The 20,902-nt window shown below is 43.7% G+C and overlaps 2 protein-coding genes across 4 annotated transcripts in view; both read right to left on the bottom strand.

Moving 5' to 3' along the window:
- The window catches only part of slco5a1 (solute carrier organic anion transporter family member 5A1), a 54,066-nt gene extending 44,345 nt beyond the window's left edge, over positions 1 to 9,721 (bottom strand). Inside the window, exons 1-2 of the mRNA XM_077012772.1 lie at positions 9,648 to 9,721; positions 7,697 to 9,137 (exon numbers count right to left, since the gene is read on the bottom strand). Of these exons, the coding sequence (XP_076868887.1) occupies positions 7,697 to 8,633 (937 nt within the window). The 5' untranslated portion in view covers positions 8,634 to 9,137; positions 9,648 to 9,721. The remainder of the gene's footprint in view (positions 1 to 7,696; positions 9,138 to 9,647) is intronic.
- A 3,408-nt stretch (positions 9,722 to 13,129) lies between these two features.
- The window catches only part of sulf1 (sulfatase 1), a 68,964-nt gene continuing 61,191 nt past the window's right edge, over positions 13,130 to 20,902 (bottom strand). For 2 of the 3 annotated variants that reach the window (XM_077012776.1, XM_077012775.1), the window contains exons 17-18: positions 19,189 to 19,312; positions 13,130 to 15,157 (exon numbers count right to left, since the gene is read on the bottom strand). In XM_077012776.1, coding sequence (XP_076868891.1) covers positions 14,352 to 15,157; positions 19,189 to 19,312 — 930 coding nt within the window. In that variant the 3' untranslated portion in view covers positions 13,130 to 14,351. Of the gene's footprint in view, positions 15,158 to 17,178; positions 17,231 to 19,188; positions 19,313 to 20,902 lie in introns of all 3 variants that reach the window. The other variant, XM_077012778.1, reaches the window with a different exon arrangement.

A 20,902-nucleotide genomic window follows, 5' to 3' on the forward strand; every position in this document is an offset into this window, starting at 1 on the left:
CGCACCGGACCTCAGGTCACAGGTATCTGCCAAAATTGGACCGCGGACAAATTTAGTTGAGTACCCCTGGTTTAGGTTATCCTGGCAGAGTAAAGTCCCTAATTGTCTCTAACTGTTCATTGAGACGCGTTGAGTGTGGTTTTTTGTTTGGTTGTGTCTAGTTTTCCCTTGTATATGTGCATGTATATAAGGGTATGTGTATATAACCGTATGCATTTTGACACTTTCTTGTAATACCCATAGAGGGAGACTTTTATTTTGAAAGTAAACCGTGTTTGAAGAACAGGAAAAGGAAGTGGAGCAGCCATTTTTTGGGATTGTAAAAAGAGGCCTGGAGAGCATTGCTGAGGAGGCCTGATCAAACCATTACCTTTTTCTTACTCTCTCATTCTTGTCCTTGAACGGTGGATTACCCTTTTTAAAGTGTGGATTGCTCTTTTAAAGAGGATACACACTGAAATATATCAAGGAACTGGGTGAGCTCATTCCATTTCTTATTTGGGTTTTTTCTTATAAGCCGGAACTGTTGGTGTTGTTTGGGACTCTTTTTTGGGGGGGGGGTTTGATCCTACTGGCCTCATCAATGGACTGCCACACATTCAGGCCTTGGACTGGTCGTAGTTATTAATGTTCTGAGCTTGGGGGGAGAAATGCAGAGTAAAGAGTAACAAACAAGAGTACCAAAATTGAGAACTGTGTCCAATAAATAAAAAACTGGCGTCTAATTTTCTTCTTCTAAATTCTGATAAGGCTGAGGTGTTGCTTCTTGGGCCCAAAGCTTCAAGAAGCAATTGGTTTAATGTTCCTCTTACCCTAGATGGCTTTTCAGTAACACCTAAATCTACCGCAAAAAGCTTAGGTGTCATTATTGATTTGGATCTTTCATTTTGACACACATATTAAGAGCAGTCTCAAAACATTCCTGTTTAGATCCGCTTTTAGTTAAGAAACTCTATCTTAATAGTTTTATCTTATTTACTTTACTTTTTATTATCTTACTTCACTTTTTACTTTTTATGTTATTTTAATATTTTTATCTTTAATTTCTTTTAACATTTTCTTTTTGTCTTTTTGTCTTTGTCTTATCTCCTTTTAATGTTTCTTTTATTTATACTGTAAAGCACTTTGAGTTACATGTATGTATGAAAGGTGCTATACAAATAAAGATTATTATTATTATTATTATTATTATTACCGCAAAAAGCTTAGGTGTCATTATTGATTTGGATCTTTCATTTGACACACACATATGCAATGTCACTAAGGCTGCCTTTTTTCCATTTACGTAATATTGCCAAGCTGACACATATTGTTAGCAGATGCAGAGAAGCTGATCCACACTTTTGTCTCATCAAGATTAGGCTACTGTAATGATCTTTTAATTGGATGTTCTAAACAGAAACTACAAATTGTAGAGAATGCTGCAGAGTCCTAACCAGGGCGATTCAATCATATTAGTCCTACTCTCTCAGCGTTGAATTGGCTTCTGGTTAAATATCGAACTGATAAAAAAATTCTTCTGTTGACCTCTAAGGCGTTAAATGGTCTTGCTCCACAATATCTCAATGAACTAACTGCATACTATATCCTTTATCACCTGCTGCGCTCTCAAAATGCAGGATTTCTCTTAGTTCCAAAAATTAGCAAGACTACAGCTGGAGGCAGAGCCTTCTCCTTTAAAGCCCCTGAGTTGAAACAGTTTTCCAGCTCCAATCTAAGATTCTTACACAGATTCAATCTCTAAATCTAGACTTAAGACTCACCTGTTTAATCAAGCCTTCAGTTAGTATTCTACATGTGAATGTGTGCAGCTCGGGGGGGCCCCAGTCATTGAGTCTTCTGGTAATTTGACATGTTGATGCTGTCATCCAGCCATGTCATGCGTTCACTGTAGTTGTGATGATGATAATGGGTGAAAAGCAATGGCTCAGTGAGCCCTCATGACTGTGGTGATCTCCAGGCCCCTTTCTTTAATTATGCTGCTGTAGATAAGCCTGCTGGAGCCCCATGCTAATCACGGACATGTGTGCTATATATATATATGGATGTTTAAATTGATGTTAACATACTTAACCTGTGATTTGTATCCTGGTTACATGCTTCCATCAAAGACAATTCCATACAACCACTTAAGAGATGGTCTGGTTTGCCAGTGGATGTACCAATGCCATGGATGAACGTGCCAATGCTGTGGATGGATGTGGCATTACTGCCAGTGGACATGCCGATGCCAACTCCTACCTGAGGCTCAACATCTACATTAGGAATTACATTAGGCCTGGAATTAGAACTCTACCTAGAACTTTAGAACTATAGATATAGACTTCTACTACCGGGTGCCCAATGGAGGATGGGTTTCCTTTTGAGTCTTGGTACTCCCAAGATTTCTTCCTAATCCCTACCTGGGGAGTTTTTTCTTGCCACTGTTGCCTCTGGCTTGCTCATTAGGGATCTGGACTCCTGCGATTGTAAAGCTGTTTTGTGATATGTTTTGTAAAAAGTGCTATATAAATATATTTGTCTTTGACTTTGATCACTTTGATATGGAACAGTCATTGTCACTGTCAGGATTAGTGTTGTCACGATACTAAGAATTACAACTTCGATACGATACTTTAAAAAGTATTGAAATTCGATACGATTTTCGATACCAAAGTCAGATACTGTGTTCATTTCCGTTTTAAAGGCTTTTTATTTATTTTTTATAAACAAACAAATGAATATTGTATTTTGTTTCACAAATGTCAAATAAATAAAAGGTGTAGTCCCTACCACATTAAAACAGAAAAATAAATAATTGCACATTAATATAAATTAACATAAATAATAGTAGTGCACTCTGGAATTCACATTTAGAAGTTAAAAAAGGCTAGTGCAAAAAGTGTATTTTAAGTATACTTTAAACAACTTTAAACAGTATTAGAGTTCAGTATTCATAGATGATTGATCCATTGTAGTACGATCACTTTTTTTCTCCCTGTATGCTGTCGCACTTACGGCTCTTAAACCAAGAATATGACATTTGCTAGGATACCATAATCGGACACACAATTTTGTATGCTATAATACTAGAAATGGGAATAATCACCAACCTCTTGGAATGTTTTGTACAAATATGCGTGCCTTCAGGTGTTTGGCCAGATTCGTTGTGTTAAGCTAGGTTTAAACTTTCGCGAGTGACCGTAGCGCGCGAGTCCGCACACCTTGTCCGCGTGCTTGAAAATGCTTGAAACAAATAGCTGTCTGAATGAACCGTTCTCTTCTATTACGTTAACAAATACGAGCCTCTTGTAATTCCAGGACGAAACATGAGAGAACGTGAAGATGTTAAAATTGGGCGTTTTGAAAATAAACAACCATTAAATAATGTGATAAAAAAGCGAATAATTTCGAGTATATGTATAAATATTTAACTAAAGTTTAACGTGCTGGGAAATATTGAAATGGACCTTGAAAGTGACGTACAAGTGCTTTAATTCCACCTTGTTGGTGTATGAACCCTACAAACATGACTGTTCATTGCGCTGCGGCGCGCGCTAAGTTACAAAATTCTAGAGGTGCATGACCTCGCGAATTGACAGCGCGCGAGGCTACCGCGATTACATCATTTTCATCGCGCGGACCCTCGCGCTGCTCGCGGCGTGTCAAGTATAAACCAGGCTTTAGCGCCCTTCGTTGAAATGTTCCGAAAGCACCGCCTGCAAACTGGCTTGTTCATGTCCTTCGGTTTTCCATCTGTATCTGCTTCGAATCCAAAGTATTTCCACACAGCATTTCTGCTGCTTTCCTTGTTTAATTAAGACGAGCTGCGAACACACTGCGTTTGTTTTAGCTGCCATTTCAGCATTACCAACTGTTCTGTGCATTACGGCACCTTGGGTGGGTCAAACGAAAGCGCATTTTATGTAAAAATCGATTGGCTCCTTTGGTTGGTACAGCTTTAAAGCACCGTTTGCAGACCGGTTTTGATGTGTCCACGGGGTTGCCATGACTGTCGGAAATGTATGCAAATAATTCCATATTTCGCTTCGTGCGTGTAGTTTTTCAACAAGCTGAGGACGGTCCGCAATATTGCTTGTATTATCAGCCATCTTATACGGTTTCTTCTTATTCTGCAGAGGAGGCAAGCACTGCACTGCTGTATGCGCACACTGCCCCCGTGTGGCACTCTTTGGAAATACTGCTCTTAAATAAAAAAAACGCACTTAGTCCTACAGCACCGATACTAAGCAAACTGGGTATAGTACCGTTTTTAATGACGAAGTATCGCGATACTACTCTAGTATCGGTATACCGTGCAACACTAGTCAGGATAAGCATCAGGATCAGGGTTAGACTGCTCTCAGTAATGCCACAGTCAGAGTCGGACTGCTAACAGTTTGTGAATATTGAGGCTGATTAGGACAAAAATGTCTGGATACTGATGAACTGATTAGCCTAGCCTAGATTAGCCTCCCTATATTAGAAGACCAATTTTCAAGTTGTACTTAATTTTCAAAACTTTCACAATACATTTCATAGCAAATCATTGAGAAGTAAAACCATATTACAGAATGATATCGTGTGTGCGTAGGTGGTTGTGTGTGTGGATGGGGTGGGGGTGGTGTATGCTGCAATGCATACATGTGTGTAGATGGTGTGATGGAGGGGTGTGTGTGTGAAAGCTCCATAGCGACTGCTAGCCATGTCCCAAGTGCTGGGTATCATCCTGCCTGTGGCCTGGTTCAACACTATGATGTCATACTGGAAGAGTATACAGGCTGTTCTACGAACAGTGGAACAAGGGCCTTGGGAGGCAGGACTTAAAAAGTGCATAAATACTGCATGTTCTGGGATCAGGATCACCAGCAAAGGAGTGGGCACAGAACATGTATGAGTGGGACACCTTGTGTGCATATTTGCATATGTAAAAAGTACCACACGGAAATAACAGAGGTTTTGTGTGACACACACACACATACACAAACATAAGGGTTAGACCCCAGTATTGTATCCACAGTGGCTCACAGAGTAATGTATAGACTTAAGATGATGATGGAGAGCTGACCACACAGCTAGTAGTCTGTTATGATTAACAGCTGAGTAGTGAATCTTTTTGAACCCCTGGCTAGGTGACCTTATCAAACAACACATATCTCCTCCAACACCCCTGGAGAGGCACCAAAGAACACACCACCGGGGATTCACTACCAGGACCAGAGACAACTGCAAAGCCAGTCCGACTTTGTACCTCTTCCTAATTTCGCACACACACACACACACACATAATAAAGCTTAGCATTCCAATCAAGACTGACTACTTCAGCTGACCTCAATCTATACATCACAAAAACAATCATTGAGTGTTAATCAGCTGGTGAAATCAGGGGAAGAGGACCACCCGACCGCACACGCTCTGTGTGCGTGTACACGTATGACATGGGTTTGCCTTACTGATGCACTTTGAGGAAAAATAAGAGCAAGTGTGTAAAGGTACATGTACACTCAAACTCCCACTGCAAATATGATATGTAAGAGGGTATCCTACTGCTGACAAACAGCCACATGTTATGGACTCAGGGAAAGGAAGGAAACAAAGACCAAAGTCCCTTGTTTAAAAGACAGTGTGCATCCCTCATTTAGGAGACAGTGAGAGTCTCTCATTTAGGAGACAGTGAGAGTCTCTCATTTAGGAGACAGTGGGAGTCCCTCATTTAGGAGACAGTGAGAGTCCCTCATTTAGGAGACAGTGAGAGTCCCTCATTAAGGAGACAGTGGGAGTCTCTCATTTAGGAGACAGTGGGAGTCCCTCATTTAGGAGACAGTGGGAGTCCCCTGCTTAGGAGACAGTAAGAGTTCCTCATTTAGGAGATAGTGAGAGTTCCTCAGAGCCAGTTCAGATATCAGAGCAAATCCCTAATCCAAACTCTGTCCTTAGCCCTAACCTGAACCCCATTTAGAACTTGAACCCTGTTCAGAACTTTCAGAATACACCGAAATACACAGGGAGTACAGTGTATAAATTAGGTGCAGACAAAGAAAAAGGAGACTGTGTGTGTGTGTGTGTGTCTGTTCATAGAGCATGGAGTCGTTCAGAAATCTGGATCTCAGATTGCAAGGTGGAATAAATAGAGCTTAGACACACACAGCTGCACTATTTCCAACTAAAAGCATGTTTGGAGCACTGGAAGGGATTGTGTTACAGAGGACTGCTCCACCTACTCCAGATCACCTCCAGAATAAGCATTTTTAAATACAAGGACAACATCTGAAATATCTATAACACCAGGCACTATTTAAGTCAAATCAATCTACTAGAGGAACAAAATTATTAAAATTGTTTGGCTATTGTTTTTCTCTATGCCAAGGTCAAGGGCACTACGTGGTAAGACAGCAGCACTAACCCTAAACTATCCCTAACCCTAAACTAACCCAAACCCTAACACTAAGCCTAAACTAACCCCAACCCTAACCCCAAACTAACCCTAACCCCAACCCTAACCCCAAACTAACCCTAAACTAAACCTTACCCTATAACTAGGGTGACCAGACGTCCTCGTTTTTCGGACATGTCCTACTTTTGAGACCTAAAAAAATGTCCGGGGGGAATTTCAAAATCGTCCAGGATTTTGCGAAGGAAGTGTGGGTAGATCCTATTACATTAAAAAGTAGTGGATGAATGACAGGCTATCGTCCATTTGCACTGACGGTTTGATTGACATACATGGTAGCCAATCGACGTCTAGGGTTTGACACACGCCACCCCCCATCAACAATCGGCACACGCTGCTAAAAAATAAACTTGTAAAAGGTGTCCTCCTTTTCAGAAACCCACATCTGGTCACCCTAACTTTAACCTTAACCCTGGAGAGCTCCAAAACCAGAGTATGTCACTGGAAATTTTGTTTTGTTGTTGCTCTTCATCATCATCTTAAGTCTACACGTAACTCTGTGAGCCACTGTGGACACTATACTGGGGTCTAACCCTTACCCTTTCCCTAACTCCAAAACCTAACTGGTCATTATGGTGCTGGAGCCTTCCAGATGACACCTGATTGGGATGGAACGCTTGTGTAAGTACATGTCTGTCAACTGATGAACTCTGACCCATGCCTAGGCCCAAGGCACAACTAAACTGCACCCCAAATCATGCCTGGATTGGAAGCAGACCTAGGGGATGTGTGAAGGTGTTCCTCTTATCAACCAGGCTGGAGTTAAATGGATAAAAACCGTCAGCTCACACCCAACTCACAACCAACCCACACCCAACTCAGTGGCCCTGTCTACTTAGTCTTTATGCTGAAGCAGTCTTTATGCCTTTGCTTCAGTGGAATCCAGACAGCATGTCTTTAACACTCTTCTATCCGTTGTTCATTCCATGTGATTTTACTGGGCAGGGATGGTTCCTGCTTTGAGTGGCTTCACTGGTTTCCTACAACAAGTATCTCGCAAGCAAACACCTGAGCGTGCTCCACAAGACCTACAGATCAGGTTGTACTGGAGGTGTTACAGAAGGACACGAGTTTGGAGAGAGAGGCATAGAGGACTATCTGTCCATATGACCTCTACATCTACCTGCAGGAAACCACTTCTTTCCTCTCTGTCAACACACACTGTAGTTCTACGAGACAAATACAAACATTATCCGAATAACAGTACATGTGGTTTGTGGGTGTTTCTCATGGCACGCACACTGATAAAGGTCAAAGAGTGTTACCGAGGTAAAGCGAGGCGTTCTCCTTCTTCACGTTGTCGTCGAGGTAGGTGGGCCCCAGGGTGTAGATGGGAGTGGAGCCCATGCCCACCAGGACCTGGGCGCAGATGAACAGGGTCACGTAGATGGAGTGCTCGGTGGCTTCATGATCGCGCGGGCACGACGCCATGTCCAGGGCACCCCCTCCACTGCCATTGCTGCTCTGGCACAGGCCCTCGAGTCCACGAGATGAGTTCACTTCCTGGATCTGGTAGGGGGCAGAGATGAAGTGCGGCAAGGAGAACAGAGTGGCACCCAGGGCGATGAAGACCCCTCCGATTGCCAGCCAGCGTGGCCTCTGGCCCCGCCCCCCAAAATAGCTGATGAAGACCACCACCAGCAGGCTGCCAATGTCGAAGCAGCTGACCAGGAGCCCTGACTCAGAGCTCCTCAAGCTGTATCGCTTCTCAATGGTGGTGATGACGCTGCTGAGGTAGCCCGAGACCATCAGTGACTGGATGAACGTCAGGTAGCACATGCAGAAGAGGAAACACCTGGAGTCTGACAGGATCACCTGAGCACGGTTCCTCATCGAGGAGCCCAGGAACCCTGCCAGGAAGAAGCCTCGCTGCCTGCCACTGCCCTTGCTGGCGTCACGGTGGAGAGAGCTGCTGAGAGCCACCATGCTGGACATGGAGAGAGAGAAGTCTGGATGGCTAGACTCACTCTTCTGCTGGAGTCCAGGGAAGACAAGCTGGTCTAAGTGGATAGAGCTCTGTGTCGTGCTCAGACGTCTGGTCTCGAGAGGCTCCTGCTCCCCTCCCCGCCGTACCCCATTGAGAACGGGTAAACTTTTGGTTTTGTAGTAACTCCCTGAGTCACCATATTGGCTTGCTAACTCGCTGACCTCAAGATCCTGTGATACATCGTTTCCGGTCTCGTCATTCTCAGACGAAGTCATTTTAAATGGATTTGGAGTTCAAGTGGTCAAAGTTGCAGTTCAGGTTTGGATAGTGACACCACATGAACAAGCAAAACAAGCATAATAGCGAGTGTGAGAAATTGGCAGCTTTGCTAAACTATGGTGAACTCAAGGCACGAACCACGGGCCAGACTGCTACTGTCGTCACATCCACACCTATCCTCTCCACAAATTCACTCAAATGTATCAGCATAATTTGTGGAATTTAGAGATTTTGCACATGACTGGATAAACAGGCATACATATTTTTCCCAAATCAGTTTTCTGCATTTCATTATTCAACTTATTTCTAACAAACTAATTTCATAAAGGCGGTGGGTCAGGCAGCAAGTAAGCGCTGCTTCTGGATGATATTTCATACTGATCACCGATAATTTCTAAGAACAACTTCTTGATCATGAAGTGAAATGGTTTCTGGTGGTGCTTTATTGAGAAGATCTCTGTCTCGTGTAAGGTCGTCCTCTCGAAAAGCTGCGCAGAACCCTGAGTCAAGACGGGAAGAAATACAAAGCAATTACAAAAGAATGTTTCATCGACCCGCACTCGCATCGCTATATCATTTCAACTCTCCACGAAACGACAAGTAACGCAGCTAAACCGGGTGCTTCTGTGTTTCACAGATAAATGTCTTCAACACAGTCTAAGAGTAGCAGCATGTTTGCGGAGCAGACAAAGAATAGTCTAACGGGAAACGGGCGACTCATCACTCATCCAGTCACAAATGTACTTCACAGATTATTATCTGGAATGGCAACAGTCCGTGTGTGTTCTTTAAAATGCTGCACAGTGGGAACGCGAATAATGAACATTCAAGTCACGATTTTACAAATGAAAATTAAACAGAAAAGTATATACAGTGACAATGAAAAGAAAGGACGTTGTCAACGAACCATTTGTATCGCTATGCCCATATAGCCCATATAAAGTACAACTGTTTAAGAAACAAAAGAGAGACAAAAACAACATTGTGAATGAGTAGATTAGTGTACTTACACACTATGTGAGTAGATTAGTGTACTTGCACACTGTGTACAGAGGTAGATATCCCCACACGAGCACTGAGTGACTGAATGAGATTGCGGATTTGATGGAGAGGCTGACGGAGAAAGCGTCTGATCCCATTGCCTTCTGGGATTTGTAGTTTTGAGAGCCTTGCATGTAAAATGAGTTTGCTTCTGCGACAACGTAGTGCACAAAGTTATAGTCTCGCAAACTCTGCTTACATTAAACAACATTTTAAAAACGCAAATATCTATATTTACATTGCACAAACATTCAAATCATAAGGTTTTCATCTCTGTGAAGCGGAATGATGTGGCTACACGCTGACGTACTGATCGAGCCTTTGGTCCTAAAGCAATACACGCGACTATATAATATAATTTCAACACTAGTAATAAAACTATCAAGCACTTCTGAGATCAAACTATTTAATGAACTAAATAAGGTGAGTGTGCATCTGTTCTTTTTGTGCTTGTTTTGCTCTTTTAAATGACTATGACGTTAATGTGTGTAATATTGTCAGCTGAGATTCCATATATTGATGGATATTGATCTAATATTGAACGAATCAAGTTGCTTCATGCACAGGACTGGGCCGATAGGTCTGTGGTGGGGGGGGGGGGGGGGGGGGGGGGGGTGTGACTGAAAGACTAAATATAGCGACAAAATCGCTTAGTTGTCAATACTGCTGCCGCTTTTGGATTTTGTGACAGGAGCAGTGATCCACATCCCTCCCCAGAACCGCCACTGATTCTCTTTGTAGAGGATTTCCCCTCCGTCCCCTGTTGTCCTACAGCCCTTCAGCGGTTACTGGGTCACCCACACGTCCTCCCGAGGTCTCTCATTGACACGCGGACAGATCGATCGACTTTTATATCAATTCAAGCCAAAACAAGGGAAGGGAAAGGAGGGGTGGAAGTGTGTGACAGAGAAGCTCGCTCTTTCGTGAATGTAACAAGAACGAAACGAGATCATGGACTCTTTTTAGATATGAAATGTGTCTAAGGATGAATTGTGAGAGAGAAGGAATCAAAGCAGTGGAGAGCAAGGTTTTACTGTAGGTCATGGCAATGCATTTTAGCAGACAAAATAAGAACACTTTTGAGAGGCTATTGTCAATCAGATCATCCTGTCAACAACGCTGGCAAGTGTCACATATATAGGCTAAGTGTCAAAATATAGTGTACAGTCAAAATAACAACGGCAGACGTTTTTGCATAAATTATCTAATTTTCTGAAACAGCAGCGACACCTAGTGATTTGTATTTGGTAAGAATCCTTTTATTGCACAACGTTTTTGACGAATAACGAATTTGTTTTCTGATAAAGTAAATATAGTTTTAATTGTCGAATTGCTCGGGGTGTGTTGTAAACCTGTAAACTGCAAACCTGCAGCGAGTTTCTAATATTTTTTTTCTGAAGACGTTTGTCACTATATATTCAGTAGCCCGAGACATACAGTAATTGTTAATTGCTAAAGTTGAGAATGAGCTGGATAATACTGTGTACTGCTTTAGTTAGATTGTTTAGATTGTGACAGGTGGTTCTGCTACAGTACTGCTGCAACACAACACCAGTGAGGATGAGTTTCCTTCTCAATCAATCAATCAAAATTTATTTATATAGCACATTTTACAACAGTTGTTGTCACAAAGCAGCTTCACAAGTGCAGAGTCCAAGCCCCCAGTGAGCAAGCAAGGGCTACAGTGCAAGGAAAAACTCCCTAAGGGCATGAGGAAGAAACCTTGAGAGGAACCAAAACTCAGGAGGACAACCCATCCTCCTCTGGCCAATGTATAAGATACATAAACAAAGAAAAGATGAGAATGATACATAATTCTCATCTTTGTGTGTATTTATATACATGAGTTCTCTGTGTAATTCTTATTGAGCCCTAAACTTCTTGATGGTCAGTAATAGTAGTCCACGGCCATGGAGATACAGCCATAGCAGGGGAGAATTTGGGGTGGGGAGAGGGGCCTGGACAGTGGGTTGACCCTTCATGCACAGCTGGTTAGGCAGAAGGTGTCTGGCCCAGTGTGGATATCAGGAAAGGCTCGTCTCTCCTTGTCTCAGTATTTCTCGGGTAGGTGGGCAGCCATTTGGAAAAAGAAAAGAGAGAAAATTAGCTCTGTATGGGATCATATGCGAGACAGAGGAAATTTACATATTTCTGGAGTGTGGCAGCAACTCCGGCATTTAATGATTACAGTCTAGCTGAAAGGGCAGAACCAGAAGGTAACACAGACTTGGGAGCATCCTGAGACATTGGCATACATCCACTACACCATCAACAAACTTGAGACCACGTGCAGAGACAGGATGAAAACCCTTCGCCCATGAACAGCTGCATCTGTACCTTCACATAAGGGGGCACATTAATTACCAAACACTACACTAAATAAGTAAGTGTTCAACCTAGACTTGAGACTGTGTCAGCATCCTGGACACATTCTGGAAGGTTATTCCATTGTCGGGGGGCCTTATAAGAAAAGGCTCTTCACCCTCCTCCCCCTTTGATAGACATGAAAGATGTCTATCAAAACATTAGCACAGACTCTCCAGAACATTGGTCAGCGGAGGGCAGCAGCTCCTGGCATCTCTGTTGTTCTCATATATACCACTGAAGCAGGGCTACAGTTTTTGTGATGTCTTTAGGAACAAGACTCATCAATCAGGAAAACAGGGCAGTCACTGTGTTCTGCTGGGCAGAGTGTAAGTAATAAGTAATTAAGCAAGTAATGAACCACGTTTCCTTACAGGAGCAGAGCACAGTCCATCACTGAATTACATGGAATTCTCCACTAAAATGATTTTTATCATGGCCCAGGAAACCAGTGTATATAATCTGACCATGAGAATGAAGAGATGAGAAGAAGATCAGACCAAATGGAGCAGTGACTGAAGCCCCAGGAAGAGGCCAACCACAACCTGTCTGACCAGAGGGGTCCTGTAAGGAACTGGGTACTCCCCCCCCCCCCCCCCCCCCCCCCCCCAAAAAAAAGGGCAGATCTTTATATTTTAAGTAGCCAATAAAAACTAAAGGGATATGATTAGGGTTAAGGGTTAGTATTAGGGTTAAACTAGATGTGGGGTTAGTAATAGGGATAGGGTCAGGATTAGTGGTAGAATTAAACTAAACTAGGGTTGGGGTTAGTATTGGGGTAGGGTTAAACTAGGGTTAGGGCTAAACTAAGGTTGGGTTTAGTGTTAGGATTAAACTAGGGTTAAGGTTAAAGTAGGGTTGGGGTTAGGGTGACAGAACAGCACTGGGTTAGCTTATGGTGGCAAGACAGCATAGACCCTGGCACACAACTGAGGAAGCCATGATGATACAAGAAAGCTGTAATGGGTGCTGAATCTGCACCTGGCATGTTCATCATCAGTCTGGGGTCTTCATTTATTATGAAGATGCAGCTATTTTTTACATATTTTTTACATATTTGTGGAAGGGCTAAGAAAAAAAAACCAGCCAAATTTGACAAACAAATGTTTATTTCAGAACAGCTTCTTGAATAGTTGAAACACCTCTGACGGAAAAACCCCTACAGCACTGCTTCAGTGTGGGGTGAAGATTCCTGAGTGAACCTTCACCTCAGCTGGGAATGGGAGCATGTGTTTGTTTCCAAAATAAATATAAATGACTTGGGCAATGACCCAGAAAATGACAAATGTCCCTGTAGCTGCGTGATTGGGGCTACTGCCAACTCCCAAAGCCCCAGGGTTAACTTACACATCAGAACAGTCCAGCTTGGCATACTGAGTCCTTATGGTCCATATGATCATTATGGTTCATATGGTCCAAGGGGACAGATTCAATCCATCTGTCTTTGTAAACAGAAATGTGACCAGGTGCGCGTGTGTGTGTGTTTGCATACATAATGTGCCCACGTGCGCTCATGCATGTGTGTTTGCATACATAACTAACTGTTCATATTTAGATGTTGCCAAATGAACCACAATAAACACCAACCAATTTAACCATACAAATGATGTGACTGATAAACTCTGTTCAATCAGTGTGTTCCATAAGTAATCAACCATGAACATTTTATGATTTTCTGTGCTATGAAGGACCAGACAGAAGTCCTTCAGTCAGATACCTCCTAACATATGACCTGGATTGGACCTATTAACATATGACCTGAAGTGGACCTATTAAACACCAAAATGGAGAGTACAGTGTCAGAATTAGAAGGTTCTGGATGCCTCACTCAGGGGTTTGTGGGTAAAGGTGAGCATCCTTGTTGTGAGGCTCAGACGTGCAGTCTGCATCACGGGTTGGAAACTGTCCCAAAGTGCCTTTCACTACCGGGACACTTCTACTGATGTGACTCTCTCACCAGTGAGTGCAAAGGTTTTACCAAAATAACTTCCTTTTCTTTAAAAAATACATTTAAAACATTTTGACATGTCTGCATTCTTGTCACAAAATTAAAAACACAAACCCATCATTCAAGCTGCAGTTAAGTCTCTTAATCTCTAATAATAATAATAATAATAATAAAAATATATATCTTAAATGCATCTTACAAAATAAACGTAACACTGATTCTAATAAATGGAAGCACCTGTAAAAAAAATAAAATAGAATAACAGTGATTTATAATACAGTTCTGCCTGAGGCAGCTCCCAGTTCTGAGGGTTTAATGTCTCTGCACGAGTGGCTTCACAGCGCAGGCCACACAGCCTTTCTCAGAGAGATGTGTGGGAGGGGGAGGAGCCCTTTGGAGGGGGAGGAGCCATGCCACTGCCCTCTGCTTCCTGTGTGTCCTGAGGGTCCTTGGGCATGTGAGGGGAAAGAGGCTGGAGGGGAGGGCTTGTCTCGCTAGACTGGGCTGGGGGTCGGGCTGGCGGTGGGAAAACGGGGAGGTAGCCCTGGGCCTGAAAGATGTCCTCCTCCTGGTCTTGATGGAGCTCCAGCTCACCCCGTAGGCTGGTGGAGCCCCAAAGCAGGAGATCATGGTGGGTCTCCAGCTCGGTGAGGTCATTGCCACTAAAGGTCATCTCATCTCCATCCAGGTCTACCTGCAAGTGCTGAGCCTCAGCGCGGGCTCGTGGGATACCTCTGCCAGGGGTTGGCTCAGTAGGGGGACCCTCTGGGAGATCATTGTCAGATCTAAGGATCCCTTTAGGGGTGGTGTGGGTGAGGCCTCCAGGGCCTGGGATGAGGGGGCTCAGGGTGAACATAGAGGGCCACTCCTCCCTGACAGGGCCCATCCCTCCGCTTGCCTCCTGCTGGCCCTCAGCCCCGGAGCCCAGCTCTGCCCACGAGTCCAGCTTATTGGTTTGGTTAAGTTTCTTTAAATTTCTCAGCAGTGCAAACATCGTGTCTACATCCTTCCCAAAGTTGGTCCAGTCCTCCAGGCAGGGACTGTAGCCGTGCCTGGGCTCAAACACACTCTCATCCACGCTGTACAGCTGCACCAGGCCTTGTCGGTCAACGTCCTCTGTGAAGCTGGCCATCTTAACCTTTTCGTCCATCCCAGGCAGGCTGCTCACTGATAGGAGGGGACAAGAGAAGGGAACACCGTTAGCAAGCACTCAAGCCACACCCACTCAAGCCACACCCACTATGCAGATGCTGTTTGGTTCTGGAGCACAGGTAATGCATGCAGTCATGCGCAGCCCTGGCTGACAGCGTGTAAAGGCCCTGTAGTTAGTGGCCAATTGTGTGACTGCAGGGCTTCAACCAGGGACCCACACAAAGCCTCAGTGGCCTCAATGGCCTGAACCCCCAGAACGACAGCAGGAGTTTGGCATGAAGCTCTGACACAGTGACGCATGTAGAGAAAGAATATATATATATATATGAAAGAAAGAATATATATTGTGTTGTGTTAAGCCTGGTTTATACTTTCGCGAGCGACCGTAGCGCGCGACTCCGCCCACCTCGCGCGACCCTGCGCGAGCGGTGTAGGCGTTTATACTTTCGCGAGCGTCACTGCAGTGTTCTCCGAAACGATAGGTGGCAATAGGTGGCAGTGGAGAATAAAAAACCTCTGCAAAACCGGGGAAAGAACATTTTTACCTGACCAGAGACCGTATATATACACCAGGCATCAAACATAAATATGGCTTTGCAATGTTGTCCGAAATGATATGTGGTAGTATAAAGAAACACCCCTCAAAAAAATGGGAATGAACATTTACCTGACGCATTTTGATGTTGCTTTGTGTTTCGGGTTTGAAAAGTGCTGGAATTTAGGCTAAAGTACATTAAAATGTTGAAATTACGTTAACAAATACGAGCCTCGTTAAGATTGGGCGTTTTGAAAATAAACAACCATTAAATAATGTGATAAAAAGCGAATTATTTCGAGTATATATATTAATATTTAACTTAATTATGTTTATCGTGCTGGAAAATATTTAAATGGGCCTTGAAAGTGCCGTACAAGTGCTTTAATTCCACCTTGTATAGGTGTATGAACCCTGCAAACATGACTTTGTTGATCGCGCTGAAGCGCGGCGCGAAGTTACAAAATTCGAGAGGTGCACGACCTCGCGCAGCGACAGCGCGCGAGGCCCTCGCGCACGGGCGGAGCCTCCGCGATTACGTCATTTTCGCCGCGCGGACCCTCGCGTCGCTCGCGGCGCGTCAAGTATAAACCAGGCTTTACAGTCAAAGGTGAGACGTCTGGACTGACTGAGCAGGTCAGGCAGTATGAATAAACTAGGAGGCCCAGGAAGTAGGCAGCTCTGTTCTAAATCAGACCCATGCCACACACTTGAGCTCTACAGCAGGACAGGGCTGAGATGGAGAGCTCTTGGTGAGATGAGGACGCAGTAGATTGACATGGTCTTCCAGACTCACAGTGCTAAATGGCTTGGCCTCCTCAACAGAGGGCCTTTAACTTCTGACTGGTAAGCAGGGAAGTCAAAAACACAGGCCAGGCAGCACAGAAGGTGAGAAGCAAAGAGCAAAAGAAGACAATGTCAGTGGAATCAGGGCATTCTATAGAACATCAGTGGAACCAGGGCATTCTACAGAACGTCTGTGAAACCAGGGCATTCTACAGAACAGCGGAACCAGGGCATTCTAAAGAAGGTCTGTGGAACCAGGACAGAATGCATTATAGTACCCAGCAATGAAGTCGCACCTTTAAAACCTTTAAGTTCTCAGTAAGCACAGTGAGAATACAAGCTATCTCACTGAAAACATGCGCTCTCTCTCACTGAAAACACACGCTCTCACTGAAAACACACTCCACATTAATGTTTTATCCCCCTTTGCAGAGCCAGTTAGATACTGAATGAGACACACGCATGGGTGCCAGAGCAGACTCACCACAGAGGCAGTCAACAGAAAACAAGTCTGTACCAACGTCAGCTTGCTTGCTTATTTAGTAATTTATTTACTGAAGCGACTGGAAATCAGCAGTTTGAATTTAGGTTAGAACAACCCGACATGCACAAACATATTTAATCTTGATGCACCCAAGTGTATTAGTGGAAGAGTGCAGGCTCATGCAGTTATAGGAGTGGGGGGTGCACGGATGAAGTCAAAAAGAACAGATACCTGTGTGTGAACGGATACCTGTGTGGATCATAGCCTCCTCCATCTTTACTCCCTGATCGAGAAAATAAGAGCAATTGAATGTTAATGTGTCAATTGTGGATGGACAGGAGAAGAAAAACCCTAAAAAAAAAACACGAGACAAAAGGAGAATAATGAGACACCGCAGAGAATAACGAGACAAGACGAGACACTACAGAGAATAACGAGACAGGATGAGAGTGAGGAGAATAAGACAAAAGCAAAGACAGTGAGGAGGATAATGAGACCGCCTAGCCCCACCCCCCTGTCATTCATGTATCACTTGTTTGTCACGCCCCGTATTCCTCCCCTTTCAGCTGTGTCTCGTACGTAATTAGGTCTGGTATTGAAGTCGTTGGTGTTCAGTCTTTGTTTGTGGGTTCTTGTAAGTGTGGATGTGATTGTATTTACGAGTTGTGAAAGTTACAGTTATTATATACGAGTACGTTTGTGAATCTTGTGGGTATTTAGCAGTCTGTTGTATTTGGAGGTCATTGTTTAAATCCCCTCTGAGAGTGTGTCCACCTCCTCATTACTCTGCACCCGCCGCTGCGGAGAGTAACGAGACAAGATGAGAGTGAGGAGAATAAGACAAAAATAAAGACAGTGAAGATAATGGGACAAGATGAGACACTGTAGAGAATAATGAGACACTGTAGAGAATAATGAGACAAGACTAGACACTGTGGAGAGTAACAAGACAAGATGAGAGTGTGGATAATACCAAGACAAGGAAGAGAGATAGTACACACTGGTACAGTCCACACTGGTATTAACACACTGGTACAGTATGCACTGGTATTAACACACAGTATTAACAATGCATGCAGTACACATGTACAGTACACACTGGTATTAATGTTGCATGGATGGGTGCTACTGAAAGCTCCTGTCTCAACAGATCTACTGAGAGAGATCCCTAACCATAACTGCAGAACTACTGAGATAGATCCCTAATCCTAGATCTACTGAGATAGATCCCTAATCCGAACCCTTTTCAGTCCTGTAGTTGTGAAGTTCCTCCTTTTAGTTCGATACCACACAGTTAACAGCACTCCTTTAACTCACTTTAACTCGTGGAAACTCAGCTAGCTGCTGTTAGACTGTACATCCGTGGACCATTAGTGTGCTAACTCACCACCAGTTGTGTAAAATGATTCTTAGAGAGTAAGACTGTAAAATACATCGTAATAGCAGTACAAATGCAGCGGCAGGCCCATCAGGAAACAAGGAACTGAATGTTACTCTTCAAACTGAAGTTGAATTTTATTCGCCGAACTAAAGCTGTATGAACATGTATAAGTCATGAGATCTTTATAAATATACACCATGTAACCTGGAACTAAACACTTGTCATGTATCTGTGTCTACATCTTCAGCAGGCCTGGCTGAGATATGGAAAAGAAATGGAGCATATTTCACTTCGGACAAGAGTGATGACGTTCGAGAGGGTTAGGTGTTAGGGCTAGGGATAGGACTAGGATTAGGGCTAGGCATAGGACTAGGATTAGTGCGAGGTATAGTATTGGGGTTAGGGTTAGCAAGCTGACTGTTCTGGCTTCGAACAGGAAGGAAAAGAGATGTAATGTAGTGAGATGATGGGTGTGTCAGCATTGGGGGGCTATGGTCAGGGTCAGCATGGGGCAGGTATTGTCATGTTTCCTGCTTTGGGATTAGTCATTAGTGCAGGAATGAATGCTAGCAAAAGAATTGCCTCCCCCCCAAACACACAGGCACACACGTCATCACACGGTTCAACCCGGGGTCTCAGGTATCATGCAACACCACAGCGAAATGGATGTTGATTGAAAGTGTACTGGACCGTAAGTGGACACCAGAACACTGGACCATAAGGAAATTACAAGTAATACATTAACATCAGACAAGGATAGGTCAGAGCCGTGAGGCTAAGCATCCAGGAAAGCACTGTGGCACAGGAAGAGTCCAGCAGCTCTCACAGGAAGAAGGGTGCAAGGTAAGAGGTGGTGTTACCTGCATCAGGGCTCTGAGGTCTGGGGTTACACTGCCGGTGGCCTCTGCACTTCCGTAGCTCCATCAGCTGCAGGTGGAGCTGGTTCAGCACGTTTTTGTCCACTGTGTAAACTGTATTGGTCAACTGCAATCACACAGCATCCTGTCAGTGTCTCGTCACCCGTGAACAAAGTCCTTGTGGAAGGCAGGGACACGTTAAATAAAGTCAACCTATGCACATATAGTGCTGCTTGAAAATGTGTGAACCACCCAAACATGGTCATTGTTTTCTTTTTTAAAAAAAAAATAATAATCTTATGTATCTCCAGTTCTCTCCAAAAACTGAAAACCTGCCAGATGCAGTATGTGAACTCTTAGTTATTAGCTTGTAGCACCTCTTTTTGCAGCCATTACTTCAACTAAACGTTTTCTGTAACTACAAACAAGATTTCTATCCACTCCTCCTTGCAGACCTCCAGTCGAGAGGTTGGAGGTATATCTGCCATGTACCGCCTGCTTCAGGTCTTGCCATATTTATTTGGGATCGAGCTCTAGACTTGGACTTGATCAATCCAGAGAGGCAGAAGAGCTGGTCCACACCTTCACTCTGCTCCTGCACTCTCTTCTCTCCATTTAATCTATATTTGACATACTTTATAACTTAAGCCTTGTCCATATTTCCATCTGTTATTGCTCTTCTGTATATCCCGTTTGTTCCCTTTTCCTTCCGTGTTGTTTATTTATAGTTTTAGACATACACTTGTTTTTTTTTTCACTGTACTTGTTAAAATGACAAAGAATCTGAATCACATTCCCACCACCATGCTTCACTGCTGGGAGGAGGTTTATATGCGGTGTTGACATTTCTCCAAACACGGCACTTGTGATGGTGGCCAAATAATTACTTTTTGGACTCATCTGTCCAGAGAAGGGACTTCCAGAAAGCCTCTTTGTCCAAGTGCTCTCTGGCAACGTTTACCAGGCAACTTTGTTCTTTCTTGAGAGCAGAGGCTTCCTTCTAGCAACTCTCCCACAAATGCCATGTCTATTGATTTTTTTGCCCGATTGTAGACGCATATACATTTATCAGATGCCATCATAGATGTCTGCAACTCTCTGGAGGCGATGTGCGGGTTCACCTTCACCTGGATTATGTTTTTGGTGCTTCTTTGTGTACATTTTGAGGACTGTCCACTTCTGGGTAGAGTTGCAGTGATGCTGAGTGCATCTGTAAATTGTGGTGGATGGAGCTGGACTCTTTTGGAGAAGGTCTTGTAGCTTTCCCCAGACTGATAAGATGTGACCACCTTCTTCGTGATTTCCTCAGATGTCTCCCTTTCTCTTGGCATTGTTCATCTGTGTGCTACACCTTGGCATGACAGTGGTTTGGTTGGTTTCCACTCCCTTTTAATTAGTGTGGCTCAAATCTTTTCCCAGTATCTCCTTTCTCAAGGATGTCTGCTTAATTGATTACTTGAGCACTCACATGCATTGCGAGTCTTTGATTTGATTGACTTTACCAATGCAGATGTCGTTCATTTACTTTTGCACACACACTGATTCCATGTTTCATGTCGTCTGCTGGCAATTCACACATTTCCCTCAAAACAAGTAAATGGAATTGATGAACTTAAACCTGACATTTCATATACAAAAACTGATGATGATAAAATAAGAAAGTTACTCAAGGAGTTCACAAACTTTCCAGCAGCACTGTATGTGCTTAATATATGTG

This window comes from Brachyhypopomus gauderio, chromosome 7 (genome assembly GCF_052324685.1).
Source record: "Brachyhypopomus gauderio isolate BG-103 chromosome 7, BGAUD_0.2, whole genome shotgun sequence".
Taxonomy (NCBI): domain Eukaryota; kingdom Metazoa; phylum Chordata; class Actinopteri; order Gymnotiformes; family Hypopomidae; genus Brachyhypopomus; species Brachyhypopomus gauderio.